The sequence below is a fragment of the Phaethon aethereus genome (genome assembly GCF_964289735.1).
Source record: "Phaethon aethereus genome assembly, chromosome: 17".
NCBI classification, from domain to species: Eukaryota; Metazoa; Chordata; class Aves; order Phaethontiformes; family Phaethontidae; genus Phaethon; species Phaethon aethereus.
Window position 1 is genome coordinate 14433123 of NC_138593.1, and position 14615 is coordinate 14447737.

Here is a 14615-nt window from a genome sequence, read left to right on the forward strand (position 1 = left end):
GAAGCAGCGGAGAGCCGGAGGACCGGGCCAGGAGAGCATCGCTGGGGCTGCCCCGCGGCAAGTGCCCGGGGAGGTACCCCGGGGTGGGGGACGGGTCCCTACGTCTCAGCCGCTGCTTAAAACACCACCGTGCTAAAACCGGCTCTGCTCTTGCCCGGCGCGTCTGGAAATATCCCCTCTCCCTCCTCTAGCTCACGCAGCTAAACTGAGCCACCGGATGGACCTCCTCGCTCCCTCGGATCTCCTATTAGAGGGCATTGTGGAGAGCTGCTCCCGCATTCTCTCCCTGCTGAAGGGCTGGATATTTTTAAACTGGGGGCAAAAAAAAAAGCCCTCACAAAGCCGGAGTCAAAAAACCAAAGAACAACAAGAAACAAAAAGTAAGATCTGTCGGTTGGGGTTTGTTTTTTTTTTAATAATGACGACTTTCAAAAATAAGAAGGCATGATGCAAATAACGGCTGCGTGAACAACCGCTGCTGCGCTGAATGGGGGGGAAGGAGCTGCTCTTCGGAGCTAATTTATGATGAACATGGGGCAGCTATTTTTCCACCGATACTATTGCGCACCCGCTCTGCTCGTGGCCCGGCTGAGACGTCAGGGTGAGGGAAGGCGGGGGAGAAAGAGGAGGGAGATGAGGGAAGAGTCGGCGACTTTGGCTGGCCACGGGGGAGCGCTTGGCGCCTTGCAGGTGCCCGAAATCCAGGGGAGAAACGCTCGGCCGAGGCCGCCGCGGAGACCCCTGCGCTCGCGGTGCGGCCCCGACGCCGATAAAATAGAGCCTCGTCCGCCCACGGCTGGCGAGCCCCCGCGGCGGGGGTTAAGGTGAGACTTCCCAGGCAAGCAGAGGTCTCGGGGCGCCGGCAGCAAGCCCGGAGTAAGTCTTTCCAGGCGGACGTCGCGCCTTCCACCGTAAATCTGCGCGACGTCTATCCGGCTAACTGCGCCTCGCCACCCGCGGTGCCCGGCGTCGCCTCCCTCGTCCTCCCGGCACGTTCCGCTCGCTGCGGCTCGCCGAGGAAGCTCACGCCAGCTTAGAAACTAAAACCGCCGAGCGAGGAGGACACGCGACCGCTCCGCCCCAGCGTGGTGTGGGGACTTTGATCTGACAGTGAGACCTCCCCGTGCCCCCCCAGCAGCTGAGACCTCCGACCCCCCCGGGAGATCGGGGGGGCTCCCTCCCGCAGACCCCGGGAGCGCCGCAGGCGAAGGCGTTGGTGAAAATTCAGGGAGATCCCGAGGTGCAGCGCGACGTTCACGGCACACGTGCGCGCACGCGCGGAGGACGGAGGAGGGTATGAGGCGGCGGGGAAGGGCTGGGGCGGGGAGGACGGGTGGCAGAGGACATCACTGCTGCGGCCCGGGGTGGGATGAAGAAGATGGTGCGCGCGTGTTAGCGCGGGATGAAGAGGAGGAGGCAGAGGCCGAAGAGCCACAGAGCATCCTTCTTCACCACGGGGATGAGGTGATGCTCAGCCGCCGCCGCTGGGCTCTGCGGCATCACACCCGGGGGGACCACAAGCCGCCCGTGCTGCCCGGTGCGGGGGGCAATCAGCACAGATGGGGGGCTCACCCTGCCCTCGCCGGCTCGCCCCGCATGGCCTCAGCACCAAAGGCAGAAGAGGGTGATCCTGCCTCATCCCCGCACGCTGCAAAACACCCGAGGGTGCGGTGCGGCCGCCCGGCACGGCAAACGTCCCGAAAGCATCAGCGGGAGACTTATCCGGACCGACCCTCCTCCAGCACGCTCGGAGGCCGGATTCACCCCCCTGCCCCGCTCCTGCCCGCCTCAGGTTTTATACATACACGGGTGTGCAAATTTTAAGAAATAAAAGCACCTTCATACACGCCCCCGCGATTAAAGCAACAGCTCTTCCTCACTGCAATTAGGTTCCTAATCTTCGTTTGCTTACGCTAAAGCCGTTCAAACGCCGGCACGGGCGAGTTAGAGGAGCGGCAAACAAATCCGGGCTGCTTAGTTTGCAGAGCCTCGGCGTGCGTCCAAATTAAAGCCAACTTAGACGACGATTGACTCATTCGGGACGGTTCCCGTCGAGCGATTATGCTCGATAAGGGCCTGGAAACGCAATTTGCTATCATCTGTCACTTGACAGCTCATCTAACGGGCTCGTGGGCCCACCTGCGCCGGTGGGGAGGGGGAAAAACCGGCACGCGGCATTCAGATGGCAACGCCGGCTCCGAGACGCTTGCCCAGAGCGCGTCGCGTGGGGCGGTGCGGGATTTGGCTGATGGGAGATGAGCGCGCAGGGGAAAACGGTCCTGGGCACGGCGGCCGCTTCCGCCGCGACGCGCCCGGCTCCCGCGCGCGGGGCTGGGAAGGGAGATGCTCTGTACAGCCCGAGCCCGTCTGCATCCCCGGCTCCAGCCGCGAGCCCGGGGCGGGCAACGGGACAGGGGAAGGACCCCAAGCCCGGCCACTCCGCTCTGCATGGAGCATCCCCAAAGGCGGGGGCTTCGGCAGCACCCCCGGGAGCGAGGGGCAAAGCAGCGCCAGGGAGGGCGAGAGGGAAAGGTTCGCCCATTAGACGCGCGGCGGGGAGAACGGCTGAATTAAAAGAGGGATGTGGAGACGCGCCCTGCCGAGAGGGAGACCTGGGGGGGAGAGTAAGTGGGCATGGCCGGGAGGTAGAGGAGCCACTTGTGAAAGGTCACGGCTGCCCACGAAGGGGCTGCCGAGGCGCGGGGGAGCAGGACTCCTCCAGCTCCGGCTCTGCAGATGCATTTCCCCACGGGGGGCAGCTAATAGCAGCGGCACTCCCTGGCCCCGGCAGGCTCCAGCACTAAACTCGGGAATCAGCAACATCTCCCCCTTTTTTTCATTTAAAAATAAATAAATAAATAAATAAAGAAAATTAAATAAAGCCACCGAGAACCAAGAAAGCGACCCCTCCCCAACCAAGCACCATGAGCACTGACCATGCTGACCGGGATCAGAGGAGCCCCGGGGTCAAACTGGCGCCGTCTGCCTGGGGGGCCGCCCCCGCTCGGTGGGGAACCGGCCCACGACCCCGCCCCCTGTGCGCGGGGGGGCCGCCCGCCGTCCCCATCCCGCCGCAGCCCTGGGGCTCCGCGGGGCTCGGCCGCCGGCTCGGCTCCTCCAGCCCTCGCAGAGAGGCTCCGCGGGGCGAAACGCTGCAGGGGAAGAGGCTCGTTCCTGTCCCGCTGTCGGCCCGCGGCGCCCGCTGCCGCTCCGTAGCGCCGGGTTGGGAAGCGGAGAGGAAGAGGAGAACCGCAGGGGGAGGAAGGCACCGTCCCTTAACTCCTCCTGTCACAGCCTGGAAGGGACACAAGGCAGCAGAGTCAGCACCGGGCGCTTCGCCCCACGGCACCGTGGGTTTTCGCAGGGCGGCTCGTTGCAAAAAGCCTCCCCAAACGGGTTTGCCACGGGGCTGGCCCCGCGCGCGGCAGCAGCGTGGGAAGCCGCGCGCTCCCGTGCCGCCCCGCCAGCCCGGTTTGGGTTTTCCTGGCGCAGGCAGCTCTCAGGCTTAGTTCCGTCCGGAGGGGAGAGGGCTTGCGGGGTACCTCACACCTCGCCCCACCCGCGTACGCGCAAGCTCTCCCGGCGGCGGCACCTCCGAGGGGGCTTCGCGCCCCCGTCCCCTTTGTGCCGGGGTGGCGGGGCCCCGGGGTACCACAGCCGGCTCCTCCGCGCGCAGCCGGGGCCCGCGGGCAAGCGGGGACCCCACGGGGAAGCCAGGACCTAACACGGGAACGGTGGCCGGAGCCGAGTCCCTAAGGAAGGCGGCAGCTCGGGTGGAAAGCGAGCGCCGGGCTGAACCATCCTCCCTCCCCTCGCAATTAGCAATGGAGGGGGCCAGTAATTAAGGAGAAGCTGTCGGGGAAGAGCAGGCAGAGCGCGGCTCGGTGACTGCAAAAACCTTCCCCGACGCAGCGGAGCATGTACGCGACCCGCTGCTTGGGGGTCCACCCGCCTGCTCGGGGCGCGGATCGATAATTAACTTCCCTCCTGATTAACGGCTTACGATTTGGGGGCCATCCGACCGCTGGCTTTCCGCTGTTCCCGGGAGCCCCTCACCAGCCCCGAGCACACGGGGACGGGAGGTGGCACAGGGGACACCCCGGCACCTTTCGCTGCGCCCGTAACCCTGGGGCTGCCCGCGCGTGCCACGCAGGCGAGGAGGTTTGGTTATCGGGTGTGGGAGGAGAAATCGGCATCTCTAACCCTCGGTGGGGTCCAAGAGGGGTGCTTGAAGCAGCCCGAAGTGCCCTCCCTGAGCTCACCTTTCCCTCCCCATCCCGGTTCCCAGCCTCCGTGGGCTAGGGATGCGCGCTGGGAGAAGGAAACCCCCCCCCGTGCGTGTTGCAACCTCCGCCTGGCATAGGCTTTTGGTCCTATTTCTCGTAATATGATGAATTCCAGGGAAGAAAAGGAGTTTCTAAGTGATTCTTCTGCATTTTTCCTGCTGTGACCAATAGGCCAGATCCTGACACCCTGAGCGGGGACCCGTTTACGCTGCGTATGCTGAAGCAGAGAGGTGCGGCTAAGCCACAGCGACGAAAGGGAGCAGGGCTCGGCCACGAGGTGCCTGTGGGAGAAGAAGAGACCAGGCTCTTCCTCCCGCAGCTGGGAGCTGCCACGGCTGATGCCGGCTGCAGGTCTGGGGAGGGACCCCGGGCACGGCACCCCCACCCCATCGGTTAAATCTGGGCAAAAGAAGGAAAAACCACCTTCCCAGGAGGGAAAGCTGCTCCGAGCGTGGTGCACAAGCAGGCACCGGAGCCCTGGCCGACGTCCCCAGAGCAGATACCCCCAAAGGAGATGTCCCCAAGGTCCTGGCTCCTGGACCTACCCTGTTTTCTCCTCCTGGCCTCGGGGGAGCACATCCCCAAGCGCTTGCACAGGCTTTTTCGCCCCAACAAGGACAGCCGGCACTGCAGCCACAGCTGGCACGGGCACAGCGCTCCGTGGCCACCCTTCCTACCCGCCCTTGCCCCCCTCCCAGCACCAGTATACCCACAGCTGGTCCCCGTGCCTCCCCTCCGCCGACGCTGGCCGTGACAGCGGGGTCTCGAGGAGTGCAGGCAGAGCTGCCTGCCGGCACGGGCGAAGGCAAAAGGGGCAGCGACTTACTCGGCTGACTTCCAGAAGTGCCCGGGGTGGGAAAGGCGACGGTTGCGCTTTGGCAGCTTCTCCAGCATGTCCATGAGCTTGGTGAAGGTGGGTCTCTCCTCTTGCTCGTAGGCCCAGCAGAAGAGGAGGATGTCCTGCAGACACACAAGGCGAGCGGGTGAGCAGAGCCCGTTTGTCTCCCACCATAACCCCTGTGCCCAACACCCACCCTGCAAGGACCCCGTCCCCACCACCGCATCCTGGTGAAGGGCTGGGGTGGAGGGGATGTGTCCATCCCATGAGGACCCCGTCTCCATCACCGCATCCTGGTGAAGGGCTGGGGTGGAGGGGATGTGTCCATCCCATGAGGACCCCGTCTCCATCACCGCATCCTGGTGAAGGGCTGGGGTGGAGGGGATGTGTCCATCCCATGAGGACCCCGTCCCCATGACCTCATCCTGGTGAAGGTCCTTGCAGCAGCACAAGCCTCACCGGGTGGGGAGGGAGGAACCCCTTGCTTTTTTGCTGGCAGATCCGGCCAGCACGGAGCGTTTTTCCAAGGTGACCCTCCACCCAGGGCGTGCGACCCTCCATGCCCGCACACATGGGCTCCAGCGCCTGCCCCACACCACCTACCGAGATCTCCTTGCCCATCCCGATCTGGCTGAGGTTGGGCTTCATCCCTCTTCCCACCTGCCAGATTATTGCCTCCGCCGGCTGCGTCTTGAAGGGCCATTCCCGCGCGTGCAGCTCGTACCAGATCGTGCTGTTGGGAGATTAGAGATGAGAGGAGCTGGGAGACATCCCGGGGTGCGGGGGGCATCTGGCCGTTGCACCCACATACACCCTCTCTGCCTGCTGCAAAATCACCGACATCCAGGAGATGCTTCCTCCCAGATACAACACCAGAGGTGCTCAGCGCTCATTACAGTGATATCATTGCTCCCATTTTCCAGACGGGGAAACTGAGGCTGTCGACTTGACCAAGCCACCGGCCGCCCTGCCGCAGCCCCCGGTTTACACCAGGGAAGAACCTGGCCTGTGGGCAGGAGGGTGGAGGTTGATGGGAAGCGCAGGCAGAGGGATGGGCAGAGCCGCCGGGTCACACCAAGCGGGAATAAGCAGCAGCGCTTCGCCCCCGCTGCCTGCGGAGCAGCTTCATAGATGGTGCAGGGGGTAAATACGCGGTCCGGCCGCTGGGCCGGCGTTTCTCACTCTGCCGCCTGCTCCAGCCACGCAGGGCAGCGAGCGCCGGGCAAGGACGAGCCCGAGCATTCGCTTTCGCTCCAACATTGCCCTTTTCCCTTCTGCAAAAAGCGCTCCAAGCCGCAAAAAGCCATCCAAGCCGTGGCACGAGCCGTCCCCGGCGCCCTCACCGGGCGACGGCACACGTGAACCCACAGCCATCTGCCGCTGCACCGCTCTTATCGCTAAGCCAAGCCCTCCTTTCCGCAAGGACTCCCAAATCCGAGGGAATATCCCCAAACAAGGGTGGCTGCGGCTGAGCTGGCGGCCGCCCCCGCAGTCCTCCACCCCCGCGACCGCCTGGGAGTTTCGCATCCTTGTTTTCCGGCATCCGGAGGCTGGATGAGCCCCGACTCCTGCAGCGCTGGCCCCGATTTCCATGGCAAATTCCCTGGAGCTGCTTTTCCCTTCAAGGGATGCCGTCACGGCCAGTTAAAGCAGCAAGGAATGGGGTTAAAATGGCACTAGGGTGGAAAAATCTGGTGGAGGGGGTCTGATAAATGAAGGATCACTCTCGGATCGGGGCGGGGGGGGCTCCCTCATTTTGGAAATCAGCTCTCCCGATTTTGGAAAAATATGCACAGTTTGGCTGTAAATCTTGAAAAAAAATTGGATAATGTGAGACGCGGGTGCGGAGGCGATCGAGGGGCGGGAGAGGGGCAGGTCCCAGTGGCACAGGATGAGATGCCCGGGCAGGAGCAGGGATTTTGAAGGACCCTCACTGCATCCAATGCAATTAAATTCAAGTTTCTAGTTGGGAGTTTGGGGCTTCATTTTTACCTTCCCGCTTTCAGATGCCTCTAAAATATTTGGGCTGCGTTTCCTGGGGTATGGATGGTGCTCCAGAGAGCGGTCTGCTGCTCCACCTCCCTTTGCACGAGAAAACCGCGCATCTGGTATTAATTATTGCCGCGATGGCTCAGGCTTCGGCGAGGACACGCCGCCAGCCTCGGCCCCCCGCTCCCCGCCGCCCTCAGGCGCACTTTAATTTAACATTTCTGCCGTCTTCTGGAGTCTTTAAAAGATCTTTTCCTCTCGCTGCCGCTGATCCTCCAATCCCTACGGGGAAGCGGCGATGGCAATAACCCTCCGGATCATCCGTGAGCCCCCCCCGGGCTCAGCGGAGGGCAGCAGAAACAAGAAAGAGGAAAAATGTGGGAAAAACTTTTAATCTTTTACGGGAACTCATGCTTTAGGCAAGGGCGGAGCTCCCAGTCAAAAAAAAAAAAAAAAAGAGGAAAAACTAAGTCTAAGTAACCGACGCTCACTTAGTTCGATATGATCCCTTAATGATTTCTTTATTTTTGTGTTAAAGTTATACCTCGGGGAGGGGGAAAAAAAAAAAAGCCAGGCCCTTGCAGCTGTAATTACCGTGGGTTTGATGGCAATACCGCCCGCCATAGCAGCGCGCTAACCCCCGCAGCCTTTAAGGTATCCGTGAGAAAATTAATCCAGCCCGACCTCCGCCTCAAGAAACGTTTTACCGGGGGGTGGGGGGGCTCCTGCCGTAAGAGAGGCTTGTTTTCAGAGAAACGCTGAAGGAGACTCATCACTTCTCCTCTTCTTGGCCTTTTGGCATCTCCTTCCCCCGGCGGCCCCGGCTCGCGGCGGCAGCCGCGGCCGCCGGCCCCTCCGCAGCCGGCTGGGGGGGAGAATCGGGGCGTCGGGGGGCTCCCAGACCTGCGTCCCCGAACCTCGGCGTCCCCAGCCCACATCCAGAGCACCCTCTCGTAGGTACCCGCCGCAGGAGGACGAAGGGAGCGATCACGCCCGGCTGGCATCCCCAGGGAGCTCCAGATCCCATTGCCCGCAGCCGCCCTGGTCCGCAGCCAAAACAGGAGGATTTGGGGATTTAGGGGGCTCTAAGTCCAAATTTCTCGAAGCGGGAGGGTGCTCCGAGCCCAGCAACGGGGATTCCCGCAGGCAGCGTCCCCTCGGCATTCCGGCAAGGAAACAGCGTCCCTGTCCCCTCCCGGCTGCTCAGGGCAGCTCACACCTGACACAACTGCAGCAGTTCTCTGCAGCCTGCCCGCTCGGCGGGGACTCACCCCAGCGCAAAGACATCCGAGTGCTTGGAGAAGGGCAGCTTGTCCTCCTCGGTGTCCGGCGAGAGCTGGCGGATGATCTCGGGGGCGAGGTGGCACAACCAGCCGCTCTGGATCCGCAGCTTGTTCTCCCGCCTGCCAAAACATGGAGCCGAAGCCATTTGTACCGCGGGGGGACACACACACACATCACCACCCTGCCACCGGCGAGCAGCCCCCCCCCGCCCTCCCACCCTCTCCCCGGGGCATTTAAGCCTGGTTTTCCCTACGGCATCCTTGCAAAGTCGGGTTTTAAGCCTGCCCTGAGGAACGCCGGCACAGTGGCTTCGCGCCCGGCCCCGGGAGGTGGCAGGGCACAATTTGGGCACAGGACGGTGGCGAGAGGGAGCTTCGGCTCTGCCGGGCTGAGGATGGGGATGGCAGGACCTGCCGGGGCCCTCGCCGCGACCGCTGCACGGAAACACCTCGCAAGAGCGGGGGGCAAAGCGTTACCGGGGACACAGCCCGCCAGCGTTGACAGCGGCGCTGGCCCCGCTGCGGTTTGAGCAGGGGCTGGACCGGGGTCCTCTAAGGGTTTCTTCCGACCAAACCCACCCTATAATAACGGCCTGAAAATCAGGGCTTTCAGGTGTTTGGCCCCAACCTGCCCCTCCAGCCCACCGTCATGGCCAAGCCTCCCGTGCCGTCGCCCGTGGGAGCAGCCTGGCCTCGTTAGAGTCACCAGCCCCGTTAGAGTCACCAGCCCCACGACACGTGGCGGCCGATCCTCGCCGCGACGCTGGGACATCGCAGGCTGCCAGCCCGGGGACTTCACTTCATCTTCAGTCGCCCTCGCCAGCCCCTCAGCTAGCCTCAGCCGTCTTTTCTTCTCCCTCCTCAGCACAAACACGTTCGGCTCCTTTGGCCACCAGCCGAGGATGATGTTGGTTGCTTCTTCATCCTTTACATCCCCCGGCAGGCATCGAGGATGCACCGCTGGCACAAAAAGGGTCCCCGGGCAGGGAAATGGGCAGGGACCGCCGGTGACGGTAACAGGTTAAGCAGCTCGATCGTGTGTCCGAGCCCAAATTTGGCAGCGTAGCTTGGCAGGAGGTCACCCCCCATGCCATGTCGGGCTGGAGGAGGAGGAGGAGGAGGAGCCCACCCCCCCGCATCAGGGAATTTCTCCCCGTTTGCGCTTGGACGCCGTCCCGAGGGTGGCGAAGTGCGGGGGTAAGGGATGGCTGTGGGGTTGCTGGGGCCGAAATCCCAGAGCCCGGGTCCCAGGAGACACCACCCAGGCACGGGCATCTCCAGCCACCCCCGGGGCAGGATGACAAGCTCCCACCGCAAACGCCGACTCCTCAGCTGGCCTTTCCCCCATTTTCCCTATTTTTCTACCAAAATCCCCCATTTTCTCCATTTTTCTAGCAAAATCCCGCGGCCCAGCCTTGCGCTTCTGACCGCCCTTCCTCTCCGGAGTAACCTCCCGAGTGACACTCCGACCTTGAGCAGAGGTGGCCACGCACTGGCCCACCCCATCGCACACCCCGTTTCCCCAGCACCTCGCCTCTCATTCTATCTCTGACCTTCCTAGCAAAGGTCCCCGGCAAAATTTGGCCTTTTTTTGCCCACATGCCTTTACCACCGCTGGAATGAGCTGCAAACCTCACCGCGGCCGCCCGCACGCAACGTGCACAATCCCAAGACGACGCAGCCCGGATCCTCCTGGCCACAAAGCCATCCCCATCCCCAGGCATCACCACGGGGGAACTGGCGGTGACCGATGGAGGAACCCCCTCCCTGGGGAAGGACGCTGCTGGTCCAGGGAATCGCTGATTAATGCCACCTCCGGGGCCTCGACGGCTCCTCTTCGCCCCGCTGCGCCGGAGCCGCCGCCGCAATCAGCGCCGCCGGGGCGGCACGGACCCCCACGAGGCTTTGGCGGGGGGGGGGGAGGCTTTCAGCTCCCCAGCCGGCTCCGCCACCGTCCCCCAGCCCTGAGCAGCTCTTAATTACGAGCCAGTGTTAAGCACCGGGGCAATTAGAAAAGACAGAGAGGAGCTCGCCGGTCCTTCCCTGCGGCGACGGTCTCCGTCTCCGGGCAGGCAGCGGGGCGCAGGACACAGCGGGCAGCACTCGGATCTGCTCCGCTGCCCTCAGGGCTGCACCTGCGGCTCGTATTTGTGCTCACTCAAGTCGCCCAGGGCTGGGATATCCCGGGAGCAGCGTTCAGGCTCGCCTCGGGATGCTCCAGGGACCGGATTTGGCTCCCGCGGCGTACCCGGGTATCACGGGTTTCCCGCAGCGAGGGTTGAGCTTTAATGCAATCCCAACCGTGGCTCAGTTACAGCAATTGGAGGTTTCACGACCAAAGTTTGCCTGACTCCGTAACCGACCCGGCCACTTCCACCAGCGGAAAGCGGCCCAACCAACCGAGCATCCTCTAAACCCACCGACGGACAAGCCGGCCCCAAGGCAAAAGCAGGAGCGGGAGAGCTCTTCAGGCTACTCAAGACCCACCTCGCGCTCCTTCTAATTACAGAGCGGCCCTGCCAAGCCCAGCAACGTCTAAATAACGGCGAAATAAATCCGATTTCCCCAGGACAAGACACCGGCTCACGAAGGCTCCGCAGAAAGCATTTTGGTTGCGACAGCCACCTCATTTTTCAGCCGGCGCAAGCGCGTCACAGCACGGATGGATGCTGCGAACTCCTTGTGCCGGACGCTTCCGTGAACGGAAGGTGAGCCAGCTCTAGGAGGATGAGGAGGATTTTTAAGCCATGGCTTTTTTTAACCCTAGTGAACACAGGCTAGTTTGTAGTTCTCATTCACATCGGAAGCAACATCACCGTCCTTAACCTGACCTGCAAAAATTTGCTCCCTTCTCCATACACGCTTGTCCGCGCAAGCCTCCAAGGACCCAAACCTGGGCTTTATCGTTCTCCGTCGTCTGAGAGAAACCAGAACCGGCAAAAAACCTCCCCCGAAACGGGAAACCAGACCTGCCGACATGTGCTGCTCCAAAATTCACGGTGACCCAGGAGTGCGGACCCCCAAAGCCTTCTCTCAGCTCTCCACCGGCAGAAGACACGTGCCACCAGCAGCCCGGGGCAGCCACGCTGAAAGCTCCCCGGGGCAGAAATTTCCCCATTTTCTCCATTTTTCTAGCAAAATCCCGCTGCCCAGCCTTGCGCTTCTGACCGCCCTTCCTCTCCGGAGTAACCTCCCGAGTGACACTCCGACCTTGAGCAGAGGTGGCCACGCACTGGCCCACCCCATCGCACACCCCGTTTCCCCAGCACCTCGCCTCTCATTCTATCTCTGACCTTCCTAGCGAAGGTCCCCGGCAAAATTTGGCCTTTTTTTGCCCACATGCCTTTACCACCGCTGGAATTTGCCGCAGCCTCACCCGGGCAGGACCTAAGCCCCAAACCTCCTGCCCAGCTGCTAAACCAGAGCTGAAATCCACTTCGCCGCCGCGGAGAGAGCGGCAGCGCTGCTGGATTTCTCGGGCTCGCTAAGCTTCTGGCTACGCTCGTGCTAAAACCAGATGATATTTGTACAAGCGGAACGGAAAGGCCGGTGCCCGCCTCGCCACGAGAGACGTGGGATGGCGAGAGGCACTCGTCGCCTTTTCCTCTAATCCTTCCACCTTCTCACGCAGGAATTAGGGAAAAAAAATAGATATAGTTTCCAAGGTGCATTTTTAGCTTCTGAGCATCTTCACCATAAAGCGGTGATGGGCCACGGCAACCTCTCCGGAGACAAACCCCACCACGCTGGGGTGATGGAGACCGAAGGGACCGGACGGCGGGTACCGCGCTGCCGGAGGAAACCGGCCCGAGCTGCCGGCACCGATAACGTCGCTTCTAACACAAAGGCTTTAGTGAAAAAACGCTCTCCCGCTGGGAAAAGCCAGCAACCTTCTTTTTTTTAAGTTTTAACAAAAAAGGAAAATATAATCTTTGTTCTTTTTTCCCCTCTCCTGTTTCCTTCTCCCCCCGCCTCCCAGCTTTGCTTTTCTTCCTTTCCATGGCGGCTGAAATTCTTTGCCCTGTCGTGCCGACAGCTGGAAAACTGCCCAAAACACGGGGGGGGGAAAAAAAAAACCACAAAAAAAGATTTAATAAGGAACATTTACCAACCGGGCTTGATTCCAAACCCCAAAGAGACCAAAAAAAAAACGTCGCAACGCCGTAAATGTCCCGAGGTTGGCGCTCGGTTTCGCCGCGGCTTGCTCCTCGCCCTGGCTCGGCGCAGGCACCGTGGCCAGACGTCTGCGGCACTCGAGGGGTCACCGGAGCGGCCGGGGGGGCAACCACGGGGACGGCACCGCTCCACCCCGGCTGCTGCTCCGGCTGCCGCGCTCGCCGGCCCGGGGGCAGGAGACGAAGCGGCCGGGGGCGGATTTGGAACAACAGCGCTGAGCCCTGACCCACCTCGCTGCCGAAACCCCCGCCCCGCTGCCGCCAGCGGCTGGGGCTTTGCAGGGCAAAGCCAGCGCCAGCGTCCAGCGTGGAGCCGCCTTTCGAGGGACCCCCGCTCGTGGGGCGGAGGGGTTTCTGCAGGAGCTTGCTCTTTTCCCAAAGCAAGCCTCCTTAAAAGCAAAATCCCGGGAGGTGGGATGGCGAAACCCCCGGGACACCCAAAAGCACCTTGTCCCCACGTCTACCGGGGCCGCAGACCCAGAAAGGCACTTGCAGAGGAGGTTTTTGGGCTCCCTCCCCGTGTTCTCAGCTCGAAGGGGAGCTCTGGGGCGTGGGGAGGAGCGCCGGTGTTTCCACCACGCCGTGTCCTACCTGCCCGCTTGGAGAACTCCCGAGATGCTGAAGAGGCCGAAGTCCGTGATCACCACCTTCCCATTGTCGTAGAAAACGTTTTTTGACTTGAGGTCCTTGTGAAGGATCCCCTTGGCATGCAGGTAGCCCATTCCCTAGGACGGAAGAGAGAGAAAAATACCCCAAAACTGAAAATGCAGCACAAACAGGATGACGCCAGAGCAAGGACGGTCCCACGATCGCCAAGACGGGGGGAGAGCCCGGCTGAGAGCATCCCTGTGCCGCGGCGGCACGTCCACGCGACCGAGCTACGGCTGGGCCACCGCCAAAGGCTGCGCGTCCCCAGGCGTCCCTGCGGAAAGGGCAGGTGCCCAGGGGGTCCCTGGCTCGGGACGGGCGTCGGGCGGTGGGCGATGGGGTCGCGGCGCGGGCGTCTCGGCTGCGACGGCGCCCGCTCCTCTTCCCGATTGACGGGTTAGGCAGGAAAAATTAGCGGCAAACCAAACCGGCAGTCGCTTTCCTGAAATCCTCTGCTGAGAAATTGATGATGATGATGATGTTTTCGTCTTCGCTCTCCTTTGGGGCTGGGAGCAGAAGGGTAATAAGTCAAAGCTCTCCATCACCGCCGTCGCGTGCCCCGGCTGAGCCACCAGCGCTTCCTACGCGCACACCGACACCGTTAGCCTGGAAACAAGCGCCTCGCAGGAGTCCTGCCTTAATTCTTTTCCCCTAGGAAAAGCTATTTGGCGGTTAATTAAAATTGTTGCTAATGCTGCAAAAAAAAAAAAAAAAAAAAGGCCATGGGTGGGAAATCCAAAATCCCCGGCGCTGGGCTTGGTTAGCATCGGCAAACCAAGCAGGCTGCCGGCAGCTCAGAGGCGCGCGGGGACTCCGCACGCCGGCTCGCGCGGCGCGGCCGGGAACGCGCCTCCCGCGCAGCCACCGACGCGGGCGAGCCTTTGCCGGCAAAGGAGCAACCCCAAATCCCTCGCCTCGCTCCGCGGGGAAGCGCGCAAATCCCACCGCAAATTCCAGCCCCGCCGCCTGCGCCCCCGGGGATGATCCGTGAGAAAACACTCGCGGCCCCGTAACGCCTTAATTTGCGGGGCCGGCTCCCGCCGCCGGCTTCGCCGCTTCTGAGATAAATCAGCCGCCTCGCGACACGGCGAAGGGGCCGAGGTTTCCGACCCGTCCCTGAGGCACGTGCGAGCCTCGTAGCCTCGTCCTCAAGCCCCCAACCCGCACGGGGAAAGGGGCCGAACGCAGCCGTTACCCCCCAGCTGTGAACATCTGGGGGGCGAGAACCCCAGGAGAGCGGTAGCGGTCCGGGGTGAAAACGTGAGACAACCCCACGGGACGCTTGCCGTGTTTGCTCAGTGGGAAAAATCCATCTTTAAAAAGTGGGAAATACAGAACAAAAATAGAAACGAAGCCGAGAGACCCTCAGCTGCCTCAGACACCCCAACCTGCAAAC

At 62.2% G+C, this 14615-nt stretch overlaps 1 protein-coding gene across 1 annotated transcript in view; it reads right to left on the reverse strand.

Moving 5' to 3' along the window:
- Positions 1–4927: 4927 nt before the first annotated feature.
- The window catches only part of KSR2 (kinase suppressor of ras 2), a 69785-nt gene continuing 60097 nt past the window's right edge, over positions 4928–14615 (reverse strand). Inside the window, exons 16-19 of the mRNA XM_082007515.1 lie at positions 13163–13296; positions 8385–8516; positions 5728–5857; positions 4928–5246 (exon numbers count right to left, since the gene is read on the reverse strand). Of these exons, the coding sequence (XP_081863641.1) occupies positions 5109–5246; positions 5728–5857; positions 8385–8516; positions 13163–13296 (534 nt within the window). The 3' untranslated portion in view covers positions 4928–5108. The remainder of the gene's footprint in view (positions 5247–5727; positions 5858–8384; positions 8517–13162; positions 13297–14615) is intronic.